This window comes from Fundulus heteroclitus, chromosome 20 (assembly GCF_011125445.2).
Source record: "Fundulus heteroclitus isolate FHET01 chromosome 20, MU-UCD_Fhet_4.1, whole genome shotgun sequence".
In the NCBI taxonomy this organism is placed as follows: domain Eukaryota; kingdom Metazoa; phylum Chordata; class Actinopteri; order Cyprinodontiformes; family Fundulidae; genus Fundulus; species Fundulus heteroclitus.
The window spans coordinates 22,060,250-22,081,577 of NC_046380.1; the positions used below are offsets into that span (position 1 = coordinate 22,060,250).

Sequence of the window (21,328 nt, forward strand, 5' to 3'; positions counted from 1 at the left end):
AAATCCCAACACAGTTATCCAGATCATTTTATTTATTAAAGAAAGTGCAGCTGCTTGGAAGAAACTAGTACTTTTTTGAGTCAGTATGTGCAATTAAAAAATATCATCAGTTGCAACTTTTTCTTTGCTATTGTGTTTAAGCTTTTAATTTACTCTAGTTATATTAACTCTCCATGACTGACATTTCTTTAAAAAACACCAAAACTCTTTCTTCAGTGGATAACACAATTTCCACCCAAGACCAAAACGGTGAGTGCGATCGCCTGCTTCAACTTTAGTTCATAGAGTAAAATTATGATTAATGCATAACAAGGTAGATGACGAGAGAAATGTTATTTCAAAGCTGCAACTTGGTGACGTAACAAACCACCACCTTCCCCAGGGGTTTAAAAGTGCTTTGTGGAGAGTTCAGTCTGCCTACCCCGGACAAAAAGTAATCTAAAACATAAAACGTCTGGCAGCTTTCAGTTAAGATGTTGCAATTCCTGCTCCAGGTCTGACCAGCATCTATACTCTGACATGCAGAGGTATCAGGACTCCTGTTTCTCCAAACAGCTGTATCAGCAAATTAATAGTAATTATATTGAAGAATTAGGTGTTTTGTTTCTGTAAGTCTCACTTTTCTCCACATAAGCAGTCCATGTCCTGAGAACACCTGTTGCACAGTTCAAACTGTATGAGTCTACAGTTTATTTTCTCCCAACAGGTTGTTGTTTGACCCTAAAAGGTGACTTCAGACCAGCACTGCATGTCATAGATTGAAGGAAAGTTGAAATGCTGATGCTATCAAAAAACAGCTGCTGTCATTTGGCTCAGACTCAGAAAAAAGAAAAAAACAGTCGCTGCTATAGCCAAGCCAAAATAACCAAACATCTTTCCTGATAAATTTTATGCATATAGACAACACCCACAATCGGAGTCCCTGCTCCAGCTAATATGTCCTACCTATGGCTGTAGCATCCTTTGCCCTCAGTCTGGGTTGTTCCTTCATTTAAAGTCAATATTACACTTGTTAAAAATTCTTGAGCATTAAGCATTTCCAGCTAAGAAAGACTATACTGTACACAGGTTTACGTTTATGTAGTTGACCAGTATTTCCTGCATGCACATCTTAGTAGATAAAGCGCTAACTATGGTGTCAGTAAGCCGCTACACATCTATTCAACATATTCCCATTCAGTAGGTATTTTCTATATTAAAAAAATGCAGGTTGCAGAGGGAGAAGCTCGCGTCTCGCAGCTGCAGCGGGAGGTGGACCGGCTCAGCCAGGCTCTGCTGAAAGCTCAGGAAGGCGAATCTGCTCTGAAGGAAAAGGCCACGTCCCTCAGCCAGACGCTCCAGGAGGTGACGGCGTCCCACAGCAGCACGCAGAGCCGTCTGCTCGCCCTGCAGAAGACGCTCAGTACGGCCGAGCAGGACAAAAGGCTCCTACAGGTTAGTTAGTCATATTGAAGAAAGACAGCCTGCTAATAAAAAAAGGAATTGTAATTCGATGGTTGTTTGTGTTTAGGAACGACTGGATGAAGCTCGGGCAGCTCTGGCTGAAGGAAAAAGGAACACAGCTGCCGTTACTGAGCGCGTACAGAACCTGCAGAGCGAGCTGAGCCAGAGCGAGCTGCGGCGGGAGGAGCTGGAGACGGAGCTCAGCAGCACGCAGGAGGTCAGAGAGACTAAAGGCCTTCCAAACGACACAAAGTTTCTTACAGATGATGTACAACTCTGTTTTCTCCTGTCAGGCTCTGCGTCAACGATCGGCCAGTGTGGCGGAGGCTCAGCGGAGCGCTCAGTCGGCCCAGACGGAGCGTGCCGTCGTGGAGGAGCGGCTGCGCGCGCTGCAAAGAGCGGTGGCCTTGTTGGAGACAGAAAAGAAGGATGCTGAGAGGCAGGCGGTGCGGCTGGAGAAAGACAAGAACGCACTGAGGAACACGCTGGATAAGGCGCGTGCCGGTTCACTTCCTCTACAAACCTGCAAACGCCAGCGTTCGTCGTCCTACAGCTAAAGTCGAAACTATAATTTTTAATTTTTTTCAGGTTGAACGTCAAAAGCTGAAGTCCGAGGAGGGCAGCATGCGGCTTTCTGCAGAGAAGAGCCGCCTGGATCGCTCGCTGAATACGACAGAGCAGGAACTTCAGGAAGCACAACAGCAGATCCTGATGCTGCAGGTGAGGATGAGATGAGGGTGCATGGGCAGAGGCCTCATAAATTATACCGATATATATGCAGAATAAAGCCTCAATAAACTGCTGCCTAGTCCTGAGTGTAGGACTCTCAGCTTTATAAGAAAGAGAGCAACAAACGTGCATTTCCACATCAAAATCCATAGTTTTGGCTTTATATGCTTGTGTGGTATATAATTATCCACTTATAGGAAAAACCTCACATTTGGCTGTGAAAAAAAGAGAAAGTTAATGTTTAATTCCAGCAGACATCTGCAGTGAGCAAAATAAGTTTTTATGTATTTTTTTCCCCCCCTGGAAACGGTTTAATGTTGTCATTCTTAGGTCATGGTAACTTTTTTTTTTTTCTTAATCCACCACAGAAAGCCCACAATCAAGTGAATGTGAGCAGAACTGCAGCGGGTTTTACAGGAATTCTGGATCTGTTTGGTTGTTTATTTCAAGGAGGTTTAACATCTCAGAGATTTCCTTATTTAGTCAAACTGTTCCCAGTCTGCAGAAATGTTTGGGATTGGGGGGGGGGGGGGGGGGGTGCAGTTAAAGAAACCCTGTAAAGACCATTTGTCCAATTAATGTTGCACCTTTGTTCATTCCTCGAGGCAAAACACTTTCTCTGTTCAGAGGAAATAAAAAGTCTTCCCACCTCTGTGGTGAAAGAAATGAGTCTGACATTCCCGCCTCTAATACAACACAGACGATTTAAAAAAAACAACCTGTTAAAGACAATGACAAGAGTTTGAAATTTGTATGTGCCATAAATGTAAAAACATTTTATTTTTTTGCAAAAACAAGCTGCAGATTTCCTTATCTTGGGATGGTGAGGTGAATTAATAACGGCAGTCAACAATGTTAAAATAATGATATAATGAATCAGTCATCTCAAGATTATCCCGATATAAAGGGATTTAAAGACGTCATCACAAGAAAACAAGCTTGGTGTGTTTTCTTGACCATAAGAGGTCATGAAAGGCATTGTGGCAAAATTAGTTTAAATTCTCAAAATTGACTGATTGAGATAACATTATTTTGACAAGAATAAAACAGATTTCATTAGTTCAAGATAATAAGACAGGGAAGCTCTAGTCGGAACAAATAAGCTGAAACCTGTGCTACTGACATGATAATACGATTTTATGTATGATAATATTAAATATGGGTTAAAAATAGCTCTTTTATTATCTGATCTTGTGATAGTAAAAAAAGTAAACTATAATCACAGCAAAACAAGCTTAAGCTCTCATGCTCTGAAGATAACAGACCAATGAAAGCATCTTCATAATTAAACAAGCTTCAGATATTTTCTTGCCACAATGAGGTAAAGAAACTCATTTGGACCAAATGAAGGTATGTCATAACCGCACTATTATAGCGACAAACACAAGATATCGTTAACTCTACATAATGAGGCAATTAAGCTGTAATTACAAAAACCAAGCCCAGGGTATCTTGAGGTAATATCATGAAATCTCTGTCAAATCAAAGCAAAGATTGAAATCTCATTTTTACTGCGACACAACAAGATCAACAAACTGTTATTGCATCAAAGCAAGCTCAGGAAGTTATCTCGAGATAAGATACCAAACTTTTATCTAGATAATTTTTATTTGAAAAAAAAAAAAAGATTAATTGCATTTTTTTTTATCTTTAAAAAACGGAAGTGGATCCACCTAAACACCAAAATATTATTATTATTATTATTATTATTATTATTATTATTATTAGACGTTTAAACTGCATGTTAAAGTAAATGTGTTCTGAAAATTTAATGAATTATAAAGCTGTAAATATGCAGAGACCCTTTGCTGCAAATCAAATGAAATATCTTCGGTAGAGAGGAATATAATAATGAAGCTCCTTTTTTGTTCTGTTATTTCTTTTTCCTCTGTTTACGTATCATCCAAGAATGTTGCATATTTCATTTAATTTTTCCCTCACCGACAGGATAACTTGGTGTAGTTTTAAAAAGTCAACGTGGATTATTTGGATGTTTTTTTTACGAGCAAACAGACCCCAGGTTTGCTCTCCCGCCTTCCCTCTTCTCAGCTCCACGTTAGCTTGCCTGTGTTTCTCCTGGGCAGACTCAGCTGGCTGAGATGGAGCACTCTCACGGTCTGTGTGAGAGTTTGGTGCAGCAGCGGGACGAGGTCCAGCGGGAGGCGGAGAAGATGAGGAGCAGCCTCCGGGATGTGGAGCGAACGCTGGGCACCAGGGAGCGAGCTCACCGGCACCGGGTCAAAGGCCTGGAAGAACAGGTGGGCATGGTCTTACCAGGCGTTTCCTCTACCTCCACAACAGCAGAGTCATTTTCTTCCCAAACAGCTTTAAATTCTGATCCCCCACAACATTAAAACACTGATTTGTATAACTTCAGTTATTGTTCTCCATGGGAAAATTGGTGTTTATTTCGCAAACATAGACGAAAACTCATCCATTAGCGTCTGACAGGAGCTGCTTCTCCAGAAATTCAGACTTGGCAAATCTTGCCCTGGATTACGTTGTGAAACCCATCGGATTCTCAATGTTCTTTGTTGTGGAGGGAAAAATAACCTGAAACTTGCAGCTTGAAAAGCAGGACACAGAATAACCAGCTGCTCTTGTCAGTCAGACCTCAAACGCTCATATTTACAACGGAGGTGTTTACCAGACGTAGTTTCTCCTTCTTACACAAAGGATTCTGTTAATCATGAGATAACACGGGTGTGAGCCTCCAACTGGAGTTTCCCACAGACAGATGGGATGAAACTTCCCTCTAAAACGTATTTGTTCTTCAGGAGGAAAAGTTTTACCAGCATACCACATTAAAAACAATGTGTGTGATTGCTTTAGGGCAGCAACGATAAAATTTCCACTTCATCTTGCTTTGCTAACTTAATGATCTGAGGCTACCCTGCAGTTTCCTGTTTGGATGCTGAAACCTAGAAGTCTTAACGTGATCTGTAGATTATACCAGAAAGCCAATTAGTTATCATGTTCAGTTAGTAAAGGTTGCAGTAATTGTTACTTAATTGTGACTTTGCCTTTTTTTTTTAAATGACTAAAACTTGGGTTTCAGACAATAAGCAGCCAAAGCAGGAGCCTCAGAGCTGAAAGACAAAGCTAGGAAATAACTCGGTGTGGAGCTCATGATCAATGTTTCAGTTAAAAAACAACGCTGATGCCCTCCGATAACCTATTGTTTAGGATTTAATGGGGATAAATTGATTACATTAAACCCAAAACCATTTGTCTTTTCTTCTACTTTACAATTATGCACTGTTTTGTGGCGGAAGCATGATAGAATTAGGAAAACGTGAAAGAGCGATTATTACTTTTTCAAGGCACTGTATTCGCACCTCTAACACATTATCCATTATGCATTAATATTATTTATAGTGCTGTTTTACATATAAATATATTTTTTTTTAGTTAGAGAATTGTCCAACCTTCAAATACTTCGTCTAGAAATCTCTGTCATGTATTGATCTCTATTTTTCTTTATTTTCCTGAAAGTCTAATAAATGATTCTGTTTAATCTAAATGGACTTTCCAAAAGCCTGACTTCCCTCCATCATCCCCTCCAGGCTGGATTACAGATTACAATCATGCGATCGGTCATTTAAATTAAAATTTATAATCCTTGTTTCCTGTTGTCCCGGCGTCAGGTGTCCACTCTGAAGGAGCAGCTGCAGCAGGAGATGAAGCGACGGCAGCCGTCTCTCCCACCGTCGTTGATGTCCAAGTGAGAGTCGGCTCGAAGAAGAAGAAGAAGAAACGGATTCAGGGAAAACTCCTCTCAACATTGATGTTTAAACTCTTAACTCAGATTAATCTGACTCTAACTCTAAACACTGCATATTGTGGCTGTGAAAATAATAGTATTGGTGCTTCACTGTTGAGGACAATGACTCCTCAAATGAATCCCAATGGAGGGAAGCCTTAAAACCACCAGCAAACCACTAATTACTCGTTAAACATCTGTAATCTGTCCTGGCTGAACATCTTGTCAAATTTTGTTCTGTTACTTAAGAAAAAAAATCAAAATCATTACAGGATTTTATGCACTGCGTTTGGACATTGTGTGAGAAGAAAAATATCGGAGCTTCTTTACGACTTAAACAACGGTAAATATGTATTTATAAGCACAACTGAGTTAACTGTACTGTTTGTCCTCTAGGAGACAGATTGAACTAATTATCCAATTAGATGAGACTCTATTTTATAACTGAAACACTTTTTATTACACCACTGCATTAGCTTTTTTTTTTTTTTTTTAGGAGAGAATAATAACTGTACAAATGTACTTTTTCCTTGCTGTATGAACACTGACAGACTGATGACTAACTACGTCATCACATTTGTGGTGGAAATAAACATGAAAGCTATGTTTGCTGGAGAATGGAGGAAATGTGTGCACACTGGCCGGGTGAGGGGAGCGTTAATCAGAGAAGAGGCCAAGAGGTCCATGGTAACTCTGGAGGAGCTGCAGAGCTCTGGTGCAACCATCTGGTGGTAGGACAATTATTAGTCCTGCAATGCCACAAATGTTGCCTTTATTTGGAAGTTGCAGGATGAAAGGTGCTGCTGAGGGTGCAGTTTAAAGTTGCTACAGGCCACGTTAGGCTTACTACAGCATTTGGAAGCACAAAGAGCAAAGCAATATATTGTCATTCATTTGTGTTACTAAAAATGTTTAACGTGTACTTGAACCACCAGAACGTGGTTAAGGTCGATATGTCATCCCTAAATCCTAGTTCCCTGCTCACCAACCTCCACTTCACCACATCTTAAAACACAGCGTGTTTCAGGACAAATGCAAAATCAACTTTTTTTAGCCCTTGAATATATTTTTTTGAGTACTTGGAGTCTCTAGGAGTGCAGCAAAATTAAATTTAGTGCATAGATATCTTTCTATTTTTCATATTTTTATCATATTTTTTCAAACCGTTCAATTTTATGTATTATCTATTATGTTTTTTTTAACTATTACGTCGCAGTATTTGCTCCAGAAGGGCTAAACAAAGTCATGAACTTCTGGCTTACCAATTTTGCAAATCCGCCATTTTCATTTCTTGTAACAATTTTGTTGTCGAAGCTGAAGCTACAAGTGGATAGGTCATTGGTTGTTCATCACACTGTCCCCAGCATGCTACAAAAAAGGCCCAACAGGGTGAAGTGGAACCCTGGAGGGGGGCGGGGTGTGAAGTGCCTCCTTTAGATTTAAAGAGACAGCACCAAAACAAGTTGCTCTCAGACGCACCTCAGAACAAGGGGTAAAAAGTGGGGCTAAATTAAGGAGGAATTCAGACCAAATCGTTGTAGATCCACTTTATATAGACCACAACTGAATGAGTTAAATGTAAAAAGGAAATATATATATATATATATATATATATATAAACATATGTCCCCTTTAAATTGCTTCTCCGTACCACTGAAGTATCACCTCTGGTTTTTGTACCACAGTTTTGGGAGCCGAGATTTGAATCAAAGCATATGTATGTGTTAGAATGGCCTAGTCAAAGTCCAGAACCACACGCTGAGCAGCTGTAGTATAAAAGTTTTATTTTTTCAGTCTTTATAGTGACACTTTTCAGAAAGCAGTAGTACGGAGGTGGTGGTTGGACGCGCCTTTAAACCACGGGTTGCTGTTGTTCTGCCGCAGTAGCCTCACTGAGCACCTGCTTCTTCACACATCGCCCGATCTTCAACAGAGACACACAGTCGCTGCATACTAATTAGTTTTGGATCAAATCAGAGCTCCGATCATCTCAGTAATGACTGCTTTTCAACAAAAGTACAGGAACAAATCAACAAACACAAAATATGAGATTATTATGGCACAATATTAAAAAAAAACTAAAAAAAAAAAAAAAAAAGAATGAAAGGAGTTTTTCATGGTTTTATGTGCACCTCTAAACGTTTTATAGCACCAGTGACTCACACAAACGTCAGTGTTATTGATGATCCCTAATAGTACACACAGGATCTACTGGGCAGACATCAATAAAAACAAAACAAAAAAAAACTTAAACAACAAAAATATTCAAAGTGCGTTTCGCACAAGAGTAAGGAGTCATCCGGAGGAGTCGGGGGTGGGGGGGAACAGAGAGGAGGGTCAGCGTTCCTGATCAGCAGCCTCCGCAGCTTTTCCCACAGCTTCCTCCGAGCGATGCACACTGACCGCTCAGCGCCATCACGCCACAGCGAGAGAACTGATCACGACACAGATCCGCTAGAAAAACACACACAACCAGCGTTTATAAGAGCTGCTGATCTGTTTTAAAGATAGCTTAAGAAAAAAACCTTCAGAAAAAATACAAATAAAAAGACAATAGATCAGCATGTCCTCAATATTTAACAAAATCTCTGATTTTAACAGAATCATTGATTTAATCGTCTTTTTGTAATTTATTTTCCGAATAAATCAGTTAAATTTATCAAAAAGATTCCCGTAAAAGGAGTTAGCGTGTTCTCTCTGTGCATGCGTGGGTTCTCTCTGGGTACTCCGGCCAGAGGTGTCAAAAGTATTCACATTTATTATTAAAGTAGAAGTACAGATACTAGGGTTTAAAAATACTTTTGTAGAAGTATCAACTCAAACCCTTTACTCAAGTAAAAGTATAAAAGTTCCGGATATAAAACTATGACCGTATAGTATGATGTAAATAATGAAGGAAATTAGGATTGGCTGTTTCACCCACATGAGCCATTTAGTATAATGCAAATATATCAAAGATCTAAACGGGTGCAATACTGAGGTTTCATGGAGCAGGAAATCTGATGTCTTTAGAGACATATTATCATTAACTCTTTTACTTATTACTGAATGTAAATGAACATCCAAGCATAGCTACAGGAGTTAATGAGTTAATGATGTAAGATAAGACTGGACATGAAACTGAGTGCATTACCCTCTTATAACAATTACCCTTGTATGGTTGCCTGTATACAGTAGGTATTGTTGTTAAAATGAATGATTCATCCTAACAGTAAATCAAAAAACAAAGAAGAAAAAAATCCTAAAAGTGCTATGTCTTTGTCTACATTTTGTTCTCCGTTTGGCAAACGCAACATTACTGCTAAATCACTCTGCTCAGGTAACGCTTTTAATCTGAATATTTTTTTGTTCTTGTTTTTTAATGACAAGCCTGAACGAAAACGAGCTGAAATAAAATAAAAGTAATGAGACTATTTTCAAAATGTAAGGAGTAGAATTAATATAATAATTGCATGAAAATGTAAGGAGTAGAAGTAAAAAGTAGGCTAAAAAAATAATTATTCCACTGAAGTATAGACAACCAACATTTCTATTTAAGTAAGGTAACGAAATATTTGTACTTAGTTACTGAGTTAGCTGAGCGAGAACATTATTTTCAAATTTTACCACCAAAGTGAGGACTTTGATGTAAAGTGAGGATCTTTATTTTTGGTCCTCATTTTTTTAGCCAGGGTTTTGGTTTAGCACTAAGGTGTCAATCAGGTTTAGATGTCTGTGCAAATTCTCAGTTCTCCGGGTCATTTCAACAGCAAACGCGCTTAAATCGGAGGCAGCCGGACTTTCACTCAGTTATTCTGAGAACGTTTTGACGCCTATCCAGGAGTCTTCATCAGTTCTGGCGGCTGGTACTTCAGCGACTGCTGAATAGGTGTTGAAAAGTTTTCAGAAAAGCTGAGCTAAAGTCCAGTTGCCTCCGATTTAAGCCTGTTTGCTGTCAATTAAGGGTTGGTTAGGGTTAGGCTAAAGAAAGAATTGAAAATAAATACAAGCGCCACACTTTGTGATGAAAACACTGATGTGTGTTTGTTCCTGGGTGTTTGTCCTGTGATCCAGGGAGGACCCTCCCTTTAGCCCCCTGACTACTGGAGATAGGCAACCTTCCAAGGATAATCCTGTACAGAGGATGGATGGGACTTCTTTTTTTAATTTTTAATTTTAGTTTTTTCCCCGTACATATTTATTGAACTCTGCATGAACAAGATAAGTCCTGGTTAATAAGATACACTGACCACACAACTTATTCCTTAGATATAAAATAACAAACTCTACTGTAATAAAACGCTGGCTCTTCATTGATGTTTAAAAAGGGAATTTGTATATTTTGTGTTAAAATGATTTTCCTCTGACTCATTTCCCGTTGTTATATAAATGTTACTGCTGATAAACGTTCTTTGTTTCACTAACAATGGCCATTGAAGTGTTTTTGGAGCAAATAGAGCGTTTTTTTTTTTTATGATCTCGTTGCTGTTCAGTCAGTGATGTCAGGGCTTTCTGGTTTGCGGCTCCGGGCCCTGCACCCACCTCTGAGCAGCTCCTCGTGTGCGCACACGGTCCTCATGCAGATCTCCTTGTTGACGACATAAACCCGTCGCAAACTGAACAAAGACACACAGAAAGCGCTCAGAGACACACATGAACAAAAGCTGTCAGCACACTGAGAAACCTCTGCATTCCCCTCATAAACATTTATGAAAAAAAAACCACAAAAGATAAAACCTTTTAAAGGATGGATGACTAAATTTGGTAAAAAAACTATTTTAATTTCAGACCTACAGGCAAGTTTCTACTGATGATATTTTCCTTTTTTTAAACGTGTTTTACATCTTCAGTTGTGCTCAAATTAACAGCAGTGTGTTTAAGATAAAGCTTAAATAATAGGCTTATAATGGCTTTTATTTCTTTTCACAGAAATGCATTGAGAAGACTGCACTTTCTGTTCAACATCAAAATATGAAGAGAAATTGATCACATTTGTTTGTAAGAGAGTGAGGGCACACACATATATAGCAATTCATTTATTGAGTTTCTTTACAAACTCAAAGATTTCCTGCATGAACTGGAACATTACTTGAATATTCAGCTTTCCTGTGAGTCTCTGAACAAATGTTTAGTTGTGTAACCACTGTTCCTGAGAACTGCTTTACATTCTCTGTTACGCTGCAAAAACAGATCTAAAAACAAGTAAAATATTCTTAAAGTTAGTCTATTTGTCCTTGTTTGAGCCAGTAGATAAGATTATCTGCCAATGGAATGAGTATCTTTGCCTAAAATAAGATAATTAGACATCCTGCACTTGAAATAAGATGATGGAGATGAATTGTTCCTGTTTTAAGTGGAAAAATCTTATTCCATTGGCAAATCATCTTATTTACCCGTTAAAATCAAGGACAAATGCATTCATTTCAAGAAGATTTGACTTATTTTTAGTTCTGTTTTTGCAGTGTAGATGGATTGGGCCGATTTCTGGTACCTGTGAAAATGTGGCTCAGCTTTGGACGATGCTCCACAGTTTCTGATCATTTCTTGGTTCTACCTCAGAACCAGCACGTTAGATCTCACCCCACAGGTTTTGGTTTACTGGGTTAAGGTCTTGGCTGGCCGGACCGAGCCACTGTGGCTTGAATACAGTGTTTGGGGATTGTCAGACAATCCATCTGGACTAAACTGTCCAGTCAATGTCTATCCATCCATTATTTCTACCCTGGCAGGATTGATGCACCATCTCTTGCCCCAGTCATTGGGCAAGGGACAGTGAACACCCAAGACATGTTGTTGTCAGACCCCAACTGGGATTTAATCCCAGGACCTCCATGCTGCAAGACAACAATCCTATCAACTGCTCTACCTTGCAGCGAACAACTCAATGGTATCTTCTCCAATGCTTATTTTCAACAATTTAACTTCGCGGTGGCTCCTTGCTGGTAGCTTAGCTTCAAACGGGCTTCATCTCAGTAGCTGCGGTGCTCACAGGTAACTATAGACCTTATTTCATCCCCCTGGAGCCAATTATTGGCTGAGTCTTTGCTGTTTAGGCTATTTGATCCATTAAAATGGCAGTTTTCATTTTTTTTCCCCATGTGTTTCTGTTGGTTGTCATGTCTTTCAGTTCTTCCTTTAAACCTTTAAGTCGTTGTGGGCTACATGAAGTAGAACTTCAATGCTTTGCTCTGAATTCTTCATTAATTCACCCCCACGTTCCTTTTTTTTTTACCCCTGTTCTGACGTGCGTCTGTCGGCAGCTTGTATTGGTGCTGTCTCTTTAAATCTAGAGGATATTGTAGAAATATGTTGCATATTGGGAAGAAAAAAAAAGAGGGGACTGATCTGACCACTGCTGTTGGACTGCTGTTATTTGTGAGCACAGCTGCACATCATAAAAAAAAAACCTTCAGTCCCCCTGTGCCGCCACTGCACCAGGAAAAGACGTCTGATAAATAGAAACAAATGAACCCAAAATGTGGCGTTTAACAATATATCTTCGTGTTTTATGTGTGCCTGGTGTGGTGCACAGCTGGTTAGGAGCATTATGTAGGTAGATTTTTCTATGATTTCTCAAAGACAACGTTTTATAAGGTCGTATTTAGTTTAGTCGCATTTTGATTAATGCGAATGTTACAGCTGGGACTAACTTCTCATCTCTAAAGGCCGTCTGTCCTGTACCTGTAGAAGCAGAGGCTGTTCAGACACTGCTTGCATGGTTTGTGCACTGAGTAGAGTCTGGTGCAGGGATACTGCTCCTCTCTGCAGTCTGGGGATCAGACAGCAAAATAAAAATCATTGCTCCGCTCCACGGCAAACAGCTGCCAGGCCTCCCTGCTCTGCAGCTCTCTTACCCAGAGGTCCAGGCTCTGTGGGCTCCGTCTCAAAGGTGGGCTCTGGAATCCAAACGGAAAAACGGGTTTTAGACGAGAGACGCCCTGGTTTTACGGGTCAGGAAAGCCTTGCACTGCAAAACGGGAACTAAAAGTAAGTCACATTTTCTTGAAATGAATGTATTTTTCCTTGATTTAAGCAGGTAAATAAGACTATTTGCCAAAGGAGTGAGTATTGTTACCCCTAAAATAAGACAATTAGATGTCCTGCACTTGAAATAAGATGATAGAGATGAAATTATCCTATTTTAAGTGCGGAAATCTTATTCCATTGGCAAATAGTCTTATTTACCTGCTTAAATCAAGGAAAATACATAATTTCAACAAAATTTGACTTACTTTTAGTTCCCTTTTTGCAGTGTGCGGCGAAGCTGGCAGGAAGAGGATTCAGCAGGTTTACCTGAATTCTCCGGAAGGACCTCGGGCTCGACCTGGACCTGCTGCTGGTAGGATCCGGGAAAACCGTCTGGATTTTGAGATTCTGCTCCTGAGAGCCAAAGATATTTTATGACCTTTAACGCCCGAAACTCCACGCACAAAATCTGACGGGCATTGAGAGGAGTTTACCTGGAGTATAATAATCATACACCTCTGCGGAGCAGGAGAGGGGAAAACATTTATGTGAGAATGAAAGCCAAAACAGAAACGTGATATGAACAAGAGTGCGGACAAAGCATGTGGCGAGGACGTGTTGCATGACTTCATCCCCAACGTGTTTACGTTTAATACGCATGCAGAGAGGAGCGAAAACAGCTGCTGCGCGGGTGGTAAACGACGACAGGGAGGAGAGTCCCTGGAGGCTTGGTGGAAACATCAGAGGGCAGCGAGGGATCAGGAACAGATGTGGCCAGCTGCAGCAGGACAAGTCAATATTCTCTGAATAAACTCACCCGGGAAGAGAACCCGTTCCTGGTACTGGGCCTGAGCGAGCAGAACTGTTTCAGACAAAAAATCAGAAATTATAAAGCACTTCTCCCTGCCCTTGTCATTTACTTTTTCCTGATGTTTGTTTACACAGGGCACGCTCTCTCCTGTCGTTATGCAGTGAACACGGTTTCTAGCTGTTCACGGTGACGCACGCAGAATCAGTTTGGGGTACAGCGAAGACTTCAAACAAGTAGGAACATATCTGACGTCTTTTTATATAACAAAGACCGATTTAATTAGAAGCAGATCAGGATCAAGCTGGAGAATAAACCGGGAATCCCATGGAGACTGAGTCTGTCGAAGAAAAAGTTGGAGAGGTCTTCGTCGTCCTGTAAGATGATGAGTTCACGTTTTAAGAAGAAAATAAGCTGCTAATTATGTTGCCTACAGCTCATAATGATTTCTAATAGATGGGAAAAATCACGGCAACCTAATTACCACCTAAAAGATTTCCTCTGGCTTTTTTTTCTTTTTTGTTACACTCTGTCAAATTTGAATAACATACAAAGGTAGTCCGAATAAAAAGATGAAGCAGCTTTTTAATATGAATTATATAATAATAAAGCTATTCAGACCAACCTGGCCTTGTGTTAATTAATCAATAATTGTCTCTGAACCAAAGAACTTGTCGCGTCACTCTCGGTGGCAGCATCTGCGGTCAAGTGTTTGCAATAACTGGAAAAATAAATCTTCCTCACCACTGTGTGATTTAAGACCAGATTTTAACTAAATTACTTCAAAATATTCAACCCTTTTTAACCTTTATGACTTTCTAGTGGTAAGCAGATTTTATAACGTCATCAGTTACTGCAGGGGAACCAGCTCCTGAAAAGCAGCAGACCATCACACTACCGCCACCGTGTTTGGCTGTTAGTATAATCTTTATTTTACTTGATGATGTGTTAGTTTTGCACCCGATGTTATGCAACAAACACACTCCATCCAAAAGGTTAGACCTTAGCCTCATGAGTTTGCTGAGTATTTTCCCAAAAGTCTTGGGGCTCATCGAGACGATTAATGCCAAGCAGTGGTTTTGTCTTTACAACTCTCCACCGGTGCCATTTTTGCAAACTCCACTTACTGCTGAATCATGAACTCTGACTTTAACCTGAAGCAAATCCTCAGCAACGGCTGTGCGACCATTTCCAGACTTGATAAATTATAGTGAGCTCTGTTCTTGAATTTCTTTTAGATTAGAATGTGTTGCCTTTTGACTTTTGAATCACCACTTTTTTGTTCTTTTTTTCTATATACATTTTATTCCTACTTGCTTTTATTCTGTTTTATTTTGCTATAGTTTAATCATGTAAAGCACTTTGCATTGCCTTTGTATTGAATTGTGCTATATAAATAAATTTGCCTTGCCTTGCCTTGCCTTTGACATCGTTTAGCCGACCTCATGTTGTCAGACCGGTTGCAATTAAGTGGTAAATTTTTATCTAATTTACACAACATTTTCTATTTACCAAAGCATGCAAAAATGTGCACAAATTCAGAAATGTGCAAGCATTGGGGTTACGTGCCATGTCCAAGGGCACATTAATAAGTGGCATGAGGAATCTGGAATCTAACCTGCAACTTTTCGGATTGCAAGGATTGATTACTCTTCCCATTAATGTCCACAAGGATTTTTTTTATCATACAGGTCAAGCAATAATCAGACCTGAGTGAGCTGTTCACAAATATAGGTAAATACAGTGTATTGCTTAATAAACAGGAGGGGCGGTTATATGTTTACAAAAGGCCGTGTTGGTTTGAATAGCTTTTGTTGCTTTGTAAATAAAATAATTGACAGCTTTTCGTGTCCACTCTGGTTATCTGTGTCGGATGTTAAAATATGGGACCTAAAAGCAAAAACAGAAAAATGTGTAAAGGGGGGCCACCACTTTGTCATGAGCTGTGTCTCACTTTGGTCAGGCGATATAAATGACATATATGCAGAGACGCTTTCTGCAGATTCGTGAAGAAAACTATTACAGTTTTTCTTTAGTTTGTGCAAAAACTCAACAAAAAAACGCATCTACCGTGTTCATTTATTTAAACTTACAGGCATAATGCAGTTACCTGGCATGCAGATGAGTAGGAGGACTTTCATGGTCGCTCTGGGAGGTAGACTGACTTCGACACTGTGGAGAAGACGGAAACCGAACAGCATGAGGAGAAGAAAGTTTTCTTTTTGTCTCCTGAAATCTTTCCTTCTCTCCCACTTCTCCCCCGCCCTCTGTCACCTTTCCTAGCCCCCTGCTGCTCTCTCCCCTCTCTGTGCCCTCCTTCGCCCGTCATCCTCCCCTCACCGGCCTCAAACGGACACGGTGAGCAATAGAGACAGAAAAAAAAAAAAAAAACTCACAGCGAGTTTTCTTTTCCTTCTTTTTCCTCGCTGCAGCAGACACTGTCAAAGCTGCATTCCAAGAAAAGAAACAGAAGACCCCCTTAAATCCCACCCCCGCATCTCTCTGTGAGTTTTCTTCATCCCTCCCTCCCTTTCTTCCTCTCTCCGTCTCTACATCCTTCATTTCCCCTTCTGTCACACTCACTGGTCATTTCCTTGAACCCTCCCCCCTCCTCTTGCTCTTTTCTTTCTTCTTTCCTCCTGCAAACTAAATAAAACCCAAAATGGGAGCCAGCAGCACCCTTGGAAGAGTACAGAGCATTTAAATCTTTGTTTCAGTGCATTAAACGTCCTACTCTTGATTTCCTGACTAAAACTACTTCATTGAAAGCAGGATTTCTTTCCCCTCAGCTCCAGATTTGCACATTTAGCTGTGGTCATCCCTTCCTGCGGTAAATCTGTGTCTTTGTGCACCAGCATAACTCAGAAAAGCACAAACCCAGTACTTCTCCTGCATCACGGTGGCTATCAGGAACCATATGTTTTCTCAGCACACATCTGGGAGCGATTAGCCCCCCTCTTTCCACACTTTAGCCCTCCACTTTCAAGCTGCAGAGACCCCCACTCTCCCCCCACCCTTCATCCTCCACAGACCGAGGACAGCAACAGGAGATGCTCGGCTGGTATCTATTTGTATTTGAGTTTTTGGAGTCCATTTATGGTTACGGACAAAGAAAGGCAACACATTTTCAACTTGTCGTGCGTCCTCATTGACCCCCGTAAAAGCAGCTTTTTTTTTTTTTTTTGGTTTAGTTTTCTCTCCAGCACCTCTGCCCCTCCTGCTCTCCTCTGGTAAAAACACAGCACACATGTCAACTTTAAAACACACATTATAAACAGAACGCGCTATAATTTAACTCAGTCTATCTCAATAAGGTGTTTTAAGCCAGATAAATGATGCACATAATCATTTCATGTTTCTAAACTGTTTAAATCAACTTTTCCGGGCTAATTAACTTCATCAGTGCTGGAGAAAAAAAAGCAAGCGGACACTGAGATGCATTCCCGAGCTTCATCTCTGCTTCCTTACCTTGCTGTGGTTCAGTTATCTTCAACCTCTGCTGGCGCTGATGCCTCCTGTGAAAGCAGGAGGATCCTGCAGCTCCACATTTTACCCGGCAATCTCCTCCTCCTCCAATAACCCCCCCACCCCCAGACTCCTGCAGCTCCCACCCCTAGTCCCAGTCCAGAGACAAGTCCCCAACATACTGGCTAACAGGCATTTCCATTTTAAGCAGGAGTCCACGAGGGACAGAACATGAGCACAATGTTTCATATTAAACTATAAGGCTATAATTTAAAGGTATAGTTCTTAGTTAGGCTTTCAAACTCTGGGAACTCTTAGTCCAAACTGCTGCAAACAATTAAGTCTGCGGAGACGACCATCAGAGGGGACCGTCCCTCCATTTAGCACTCGTACAGATTTGACAAAAAATGGCGGCTAACATCTCTGCAGACCCCACACATCCTGCACACAAGTTGGTCAGGCTTTTACCTTCAGGTCAGCGCTACATAGCAGTATTTCCTAAAACCTTCCGCTACAGAGGAAGCTTCCTCCCCAAGGCTGTCAGTCTGAAGGACATTTAACACACTGCAAAAAGGGAACTAAAAGTAAGTTAACATTTCTTGAATTGAGTGTATTCACCCTTGATTTGAGCAGGTAAACAAGATCATCTGCCGATAGAATAAGATATCTGCACTTAAAATAGGAACAACTCATCTCCATTATCCTATTTCAAGTGCAGTATATCTAATTATTTTGTTTTAGGGGTAAAAATACTCATTTATTTGGCAGATAATCTAATTTACCTGCTCAAATCACGGACAAAAACACTCAGTTGAAGAAGATTTACTTACTTTTAGCACCCTTTTTGCTGTGCAGTCAGTGTCCCCAGATCAATACGCTGCTTATTTGCACCAACACAACCATGCCTCCCTCTGTTGTGCTGAGCTTTAACTTTGAGTTAATTATCAGTTAAATTCAGTTCAATTTAATTTTATTTATATAGCGGCAATTCACAACTCTCAAGGCACTTTACAAAGTCAAATTCAATCAATCAAATCATACAGTTTATGAGGGTTGGCCCCATTTGTTTAATCCTTTTTCGCTTCAAAACAAAGTTTTTGATTAATGTTTGATAGTAAACAATAACTAAAATATCACTAAGATTGACACTTGATAGCAAATTTATATTATTGGCAGAAATAGCGGGCCTCAAAAACAAATTTTTCTTACGGCCCGATGGAGGTTAGAGCCGGCTCTGCCCTGTAAACATAAATATTTACAAACTAACTTTAATTTTTCTTTCCCTTCTTTTGTATTTATATTTAAAATGTTTCTATTGAGAGCAAAGAGTAACCAAAGTCAAATTCCCTGTTTTCGCACACAAACGTGGCAAATAAAGCTTATTCTGATGTTAACCGGCGAAGCCTCTAAAACTACAAATGCAAATGAACTCGATTAAGCAAACAAATAACATAGCTTATAGGTGCATCTCGATGAATTACAATATCAGTGAAAAGATAAATTATTTCAGTAATTCAACTAAAAACTGAAAATCCAATTATGCAGATTCAAGCGTGTATTTCAGGTAATTTTGATGCATATGGCTTACTCCTGATAAAAACACCAAATAGTTGATGAAATACATTAAGTAAGAGCAATATACATTATAAATAAAAATTTATAAAAATGAATCCAGATATGTTATGTTGTGACCTTCTTTTGGCCTCCAGAATCATGGAGAAGACGTGACATTTGTTCAGCCTTGAGACATTGAACGCCGTGGCAATGAATCTGGATCTTTACCGAAAGCTGTGTTCAAGCAAATTAATGGAAAGTTAAGTGGAAGAGAAAACTATGAGGTAAGAATTGTAAAACCAACTGTTTTGGGAAGATTTGCTGGGTGAGAATATCGGCTAGAGTCAGAGCTTCAGGAGCCACCATGCCCAGATGTATCCAGGAAATCAAGGTCCCCCATGAACAGCATCCGTGTTGATTCATCATGTTACCTTTTTTCTCTGCTAAAACCGTATATTTTTCCATCTGCTGACATAGCATCTGCATGTCCTTGACTAAACATTAAAAAGTATACACCAGGACATCTGCTCTACACAGATAACTTTCATTATAGACCGTGGAACTTTATATGATCATGACAGCTAAGTGTTTATGAAAATACACCAGAGGGCCTCTGTGGGTGATTTGTTCAAATATTGCATCAAAAGAAGTAAGACATGGAAATAGAGGTGTTCAGGATAGCCCCCAAACAAAAAGTGGTTCCTAAAGTTGGGGTCAGAACCCCCTATGGGTGTGGATGTTGAGGCCTGCAGCTCCCCCATGTGGGGGGAAAAGATTAAACAGCAGCATTTGTTTAAAAAAATAAAAAAAGCTAACTAAGATGTTAACCTGCAGCGCAAAATAACACTGCTGAAAAAAAATCTCCAAGGGATACTGTAGAGAGCTAGTGTTAGATCTACTGGGGACTTTTTGTGTTTCAGGATCCAGGGATAATGATTCTGGCTGCAGGTCCTATTTAACCGTTCACTTTCCTGCAGTTTGCTTTTTGCCATGGAATTAAAGATGCCATCATACACCTGCTTCAACAAACCTACTGTTATTTAGACGAGGCAGACAGCTCTGTGAGGAGTATGTTCTTTAATTTCTCCAGTGCGTTTAACACAATTCAGTCTGATTTATTAATTAGTCCCAGGCCAATTAATAACTACAATTCTTTTGAACATTTAACCCTCCGTTTTCCTCATCCAAACTGCAAAACAATAAAACCTCTTCTCTGTTTGTTGTTTTGTATCCTCCACCAGGCCCTTACTCTCAGTTCTCAAACTTATCTGATTTAGTGTTAAACATTGACAAGGTTATTATAGTGGGGGATTTTAACATTCTTGTTGACACATTATAACCTTAATGTAGCCTTTAAAACTATCCTAGATTCAATTGATTTTGCTCAAAATGTGCATAAACCTACGCACTCTTGCCTTCATACTCTGGACCTCGTGCTGATACATGGCATTGATTATGAAGAATTAACAGTATTTCCTCACAACCCTGTCCTATCTGATCATTTTTAATAACCTCTGAGTTCAATTTAACTGAGTTTTCGATCCCCAAAAGAAGGTTTCATTATAGTAGATCTTTATCAGATGCTGTATCAAACTTTAAAGAGTCTGTCCCCCTTCCAATTCCCTTAGTATCACAGAAAAACACAACAGAAGGCAGCAATGTTGTTTCTTCCCCTTTACAAATTGATGATTTTGTTGACGGTGTGACTTCCTCGTTGCGTTTTGCATTAGATAACGAAAAGAAGGTGATTATTCACAGGAAGCTGGCTCTCTGGTTTAATTTAGAGCTGCGTTCTTTGAAGCACAATGTTAGGAAATTGGAGAGAAAATGGCGCTCTTCACAGCAAGAGGAATCCTACCTAATCTGGAAAAACAGTCTACTGTTGTATCAAAAGACGCTTCGCAAAGTTAGTGCAGCATATTTTTCATCAATAGAGGAGAATGAAAATAATCATAGATTTCTCTTTAGTACAGTTGCCAAACTTAGTCATAGCTCTGTTGATCCATCCATTCCCTCAGCTGTAATGACTTTGATTCTTTATTTGATTCTATTAAAAATAAAACAATTGGCATCCTTCCAAACATGATTACCTCATCCTCAGTAAGTGAGGCAGCATCGGATGAATCTTTAAAACTTGATCGTGTGTGAACTGCTTAGACCCAATAGAGCTTTGTGAGCTAAAATTTTAGCTTTACCTAAACATTCAACCTGTACATTAGACCCAATCAAGTAATTTAAGGAAGTATTTCCTTTTATTAATGTCCCCATTTTAGACAATCTATCATTAGTAAATGGATATGTACCACAAGCTTTTAAAGTAGCTGTTATTAAACCTTTACTCAAGAAACCATGTTTTGATCAACATGATTTAATAAATAACACACCTACTGTATATCTAATCTTATTTTCTTATCTAAAATTCTTCAGAAAGTAGTTGCTAATCAAGATTTAACTCTAGTACGAGCATTAAATGTGTTGTTATGTGCACTTTATTGAAGCACCTGTGAGGTTAACAACTAATCCTCACCATACAGAGACACAATGACAGTAAATCTTCCATCTATTATGCTGAGCCTGCAAAGACTATACCAAACTTATCTTATTAGGTTGTTTTAGATTTT

General features: G+C 39.7%; 2 protein-coding genes across 3 annotated transcripts in view; one reads left to right on the forward strand and one right to left on the reverse strand.

The window, feature by feature from the left end:
• LOC105927160 (rootletin) overlaps window positions 1–6,550 on the forward strand; it is a 29,972-nt gene extending 23,422 nt beyond the window's left edge. The window contains exons 32-37 of the mRNA XM_012863798.3: window positions 1,210–1,434; window positions 1,511–1,660; window positions 1,737–1,937; window positions 2,032–2,163; window positions 4,257–4,430; window positions 5,820–6,550. Coding sequence (XP_012719252.2) covers window positions 1,210–1,434; window positions 1,511–1,660; window positions 1,737–1,937; window positions 2,032–2,163; window positions 4,257–4,430; window positions 5,820–5,900 — 963 coding nt within the window. The 3' untranslated portion in view covers window positions 5,901–6,550. The remainder of the gene's footprint in view (window positions 1–1,209; window positions 1,435–1,510; window positions 1,661–1,736; window positions 1,938–2,031; window positions 2,164–4,256; window positions 4,431–5,819) is intronic.
• A 1,152-nt stretch (window positions 6,551–7,702) lies between these two features.
• Window positions 7,703–17,263, reverse strand: mfap2 (microfibril associated protein 2). 2 transcript variants are annotated; one of them, XM_021317114.2, is made up of 9 exons: window positions 17,157–17,263; window positions 15,799–15,860; window positions 13,698–13,742; window positions 13,375–13,398; window positions 13,208–13,294; window positions 12,769–12,810; window positions 12,596–12,683; window positions 10,457–10,530; window positions 7,703–8,389 (listed from the first exon to the last, which is right to left on the reverse strand). In XM_021317114.2, exons 2-9 carry the CDS (start codon window positions 15,827–15,829, stop codon window positions 8,286–8,288), a joined length of 495 nt encoding a protein of 164 aa, XP_021172789.1. In that variant the 5' UTR covers window positions 15,830–15,860; window positions 17,157–17,263; the 3' UTR covers window positions 7,703–8,285. The 2 variants fall into 2 exon arrangements, with proteins under 2 accessions (XP_021172789.1, XP_036007131.1); XM_036151238.1 differs by lacking the exon at window positions 17,157–17,263 and adding an exon at window positions 16,085–16,109.
• Between the last annotated feature and the right edge of the window lie 4,065 nt (window positions 17,264–21,328).

Coding starts and splice junctions, on each gene's coding strand:
- mfap2 (XM_021317114.2), bottom strand. CDS start 15,829: ATGAAAGTCCTCCTACTCATCTGCATGCCAG. Junction 13,743..15,798: donor CCTACTCATCTGCATGCCAG/GTAACTGCATTA, acceptor TGTCTGAAACAG/TTCTGCTCGCTCAGGCCCAG. Junction 10,531..12,595: donor AACAGCCTCTGCTTCTACAG/GTACAGGACAGA, acceptor GTCTTTGTTCAG/TTTGCGACGGGTTTATGTCG.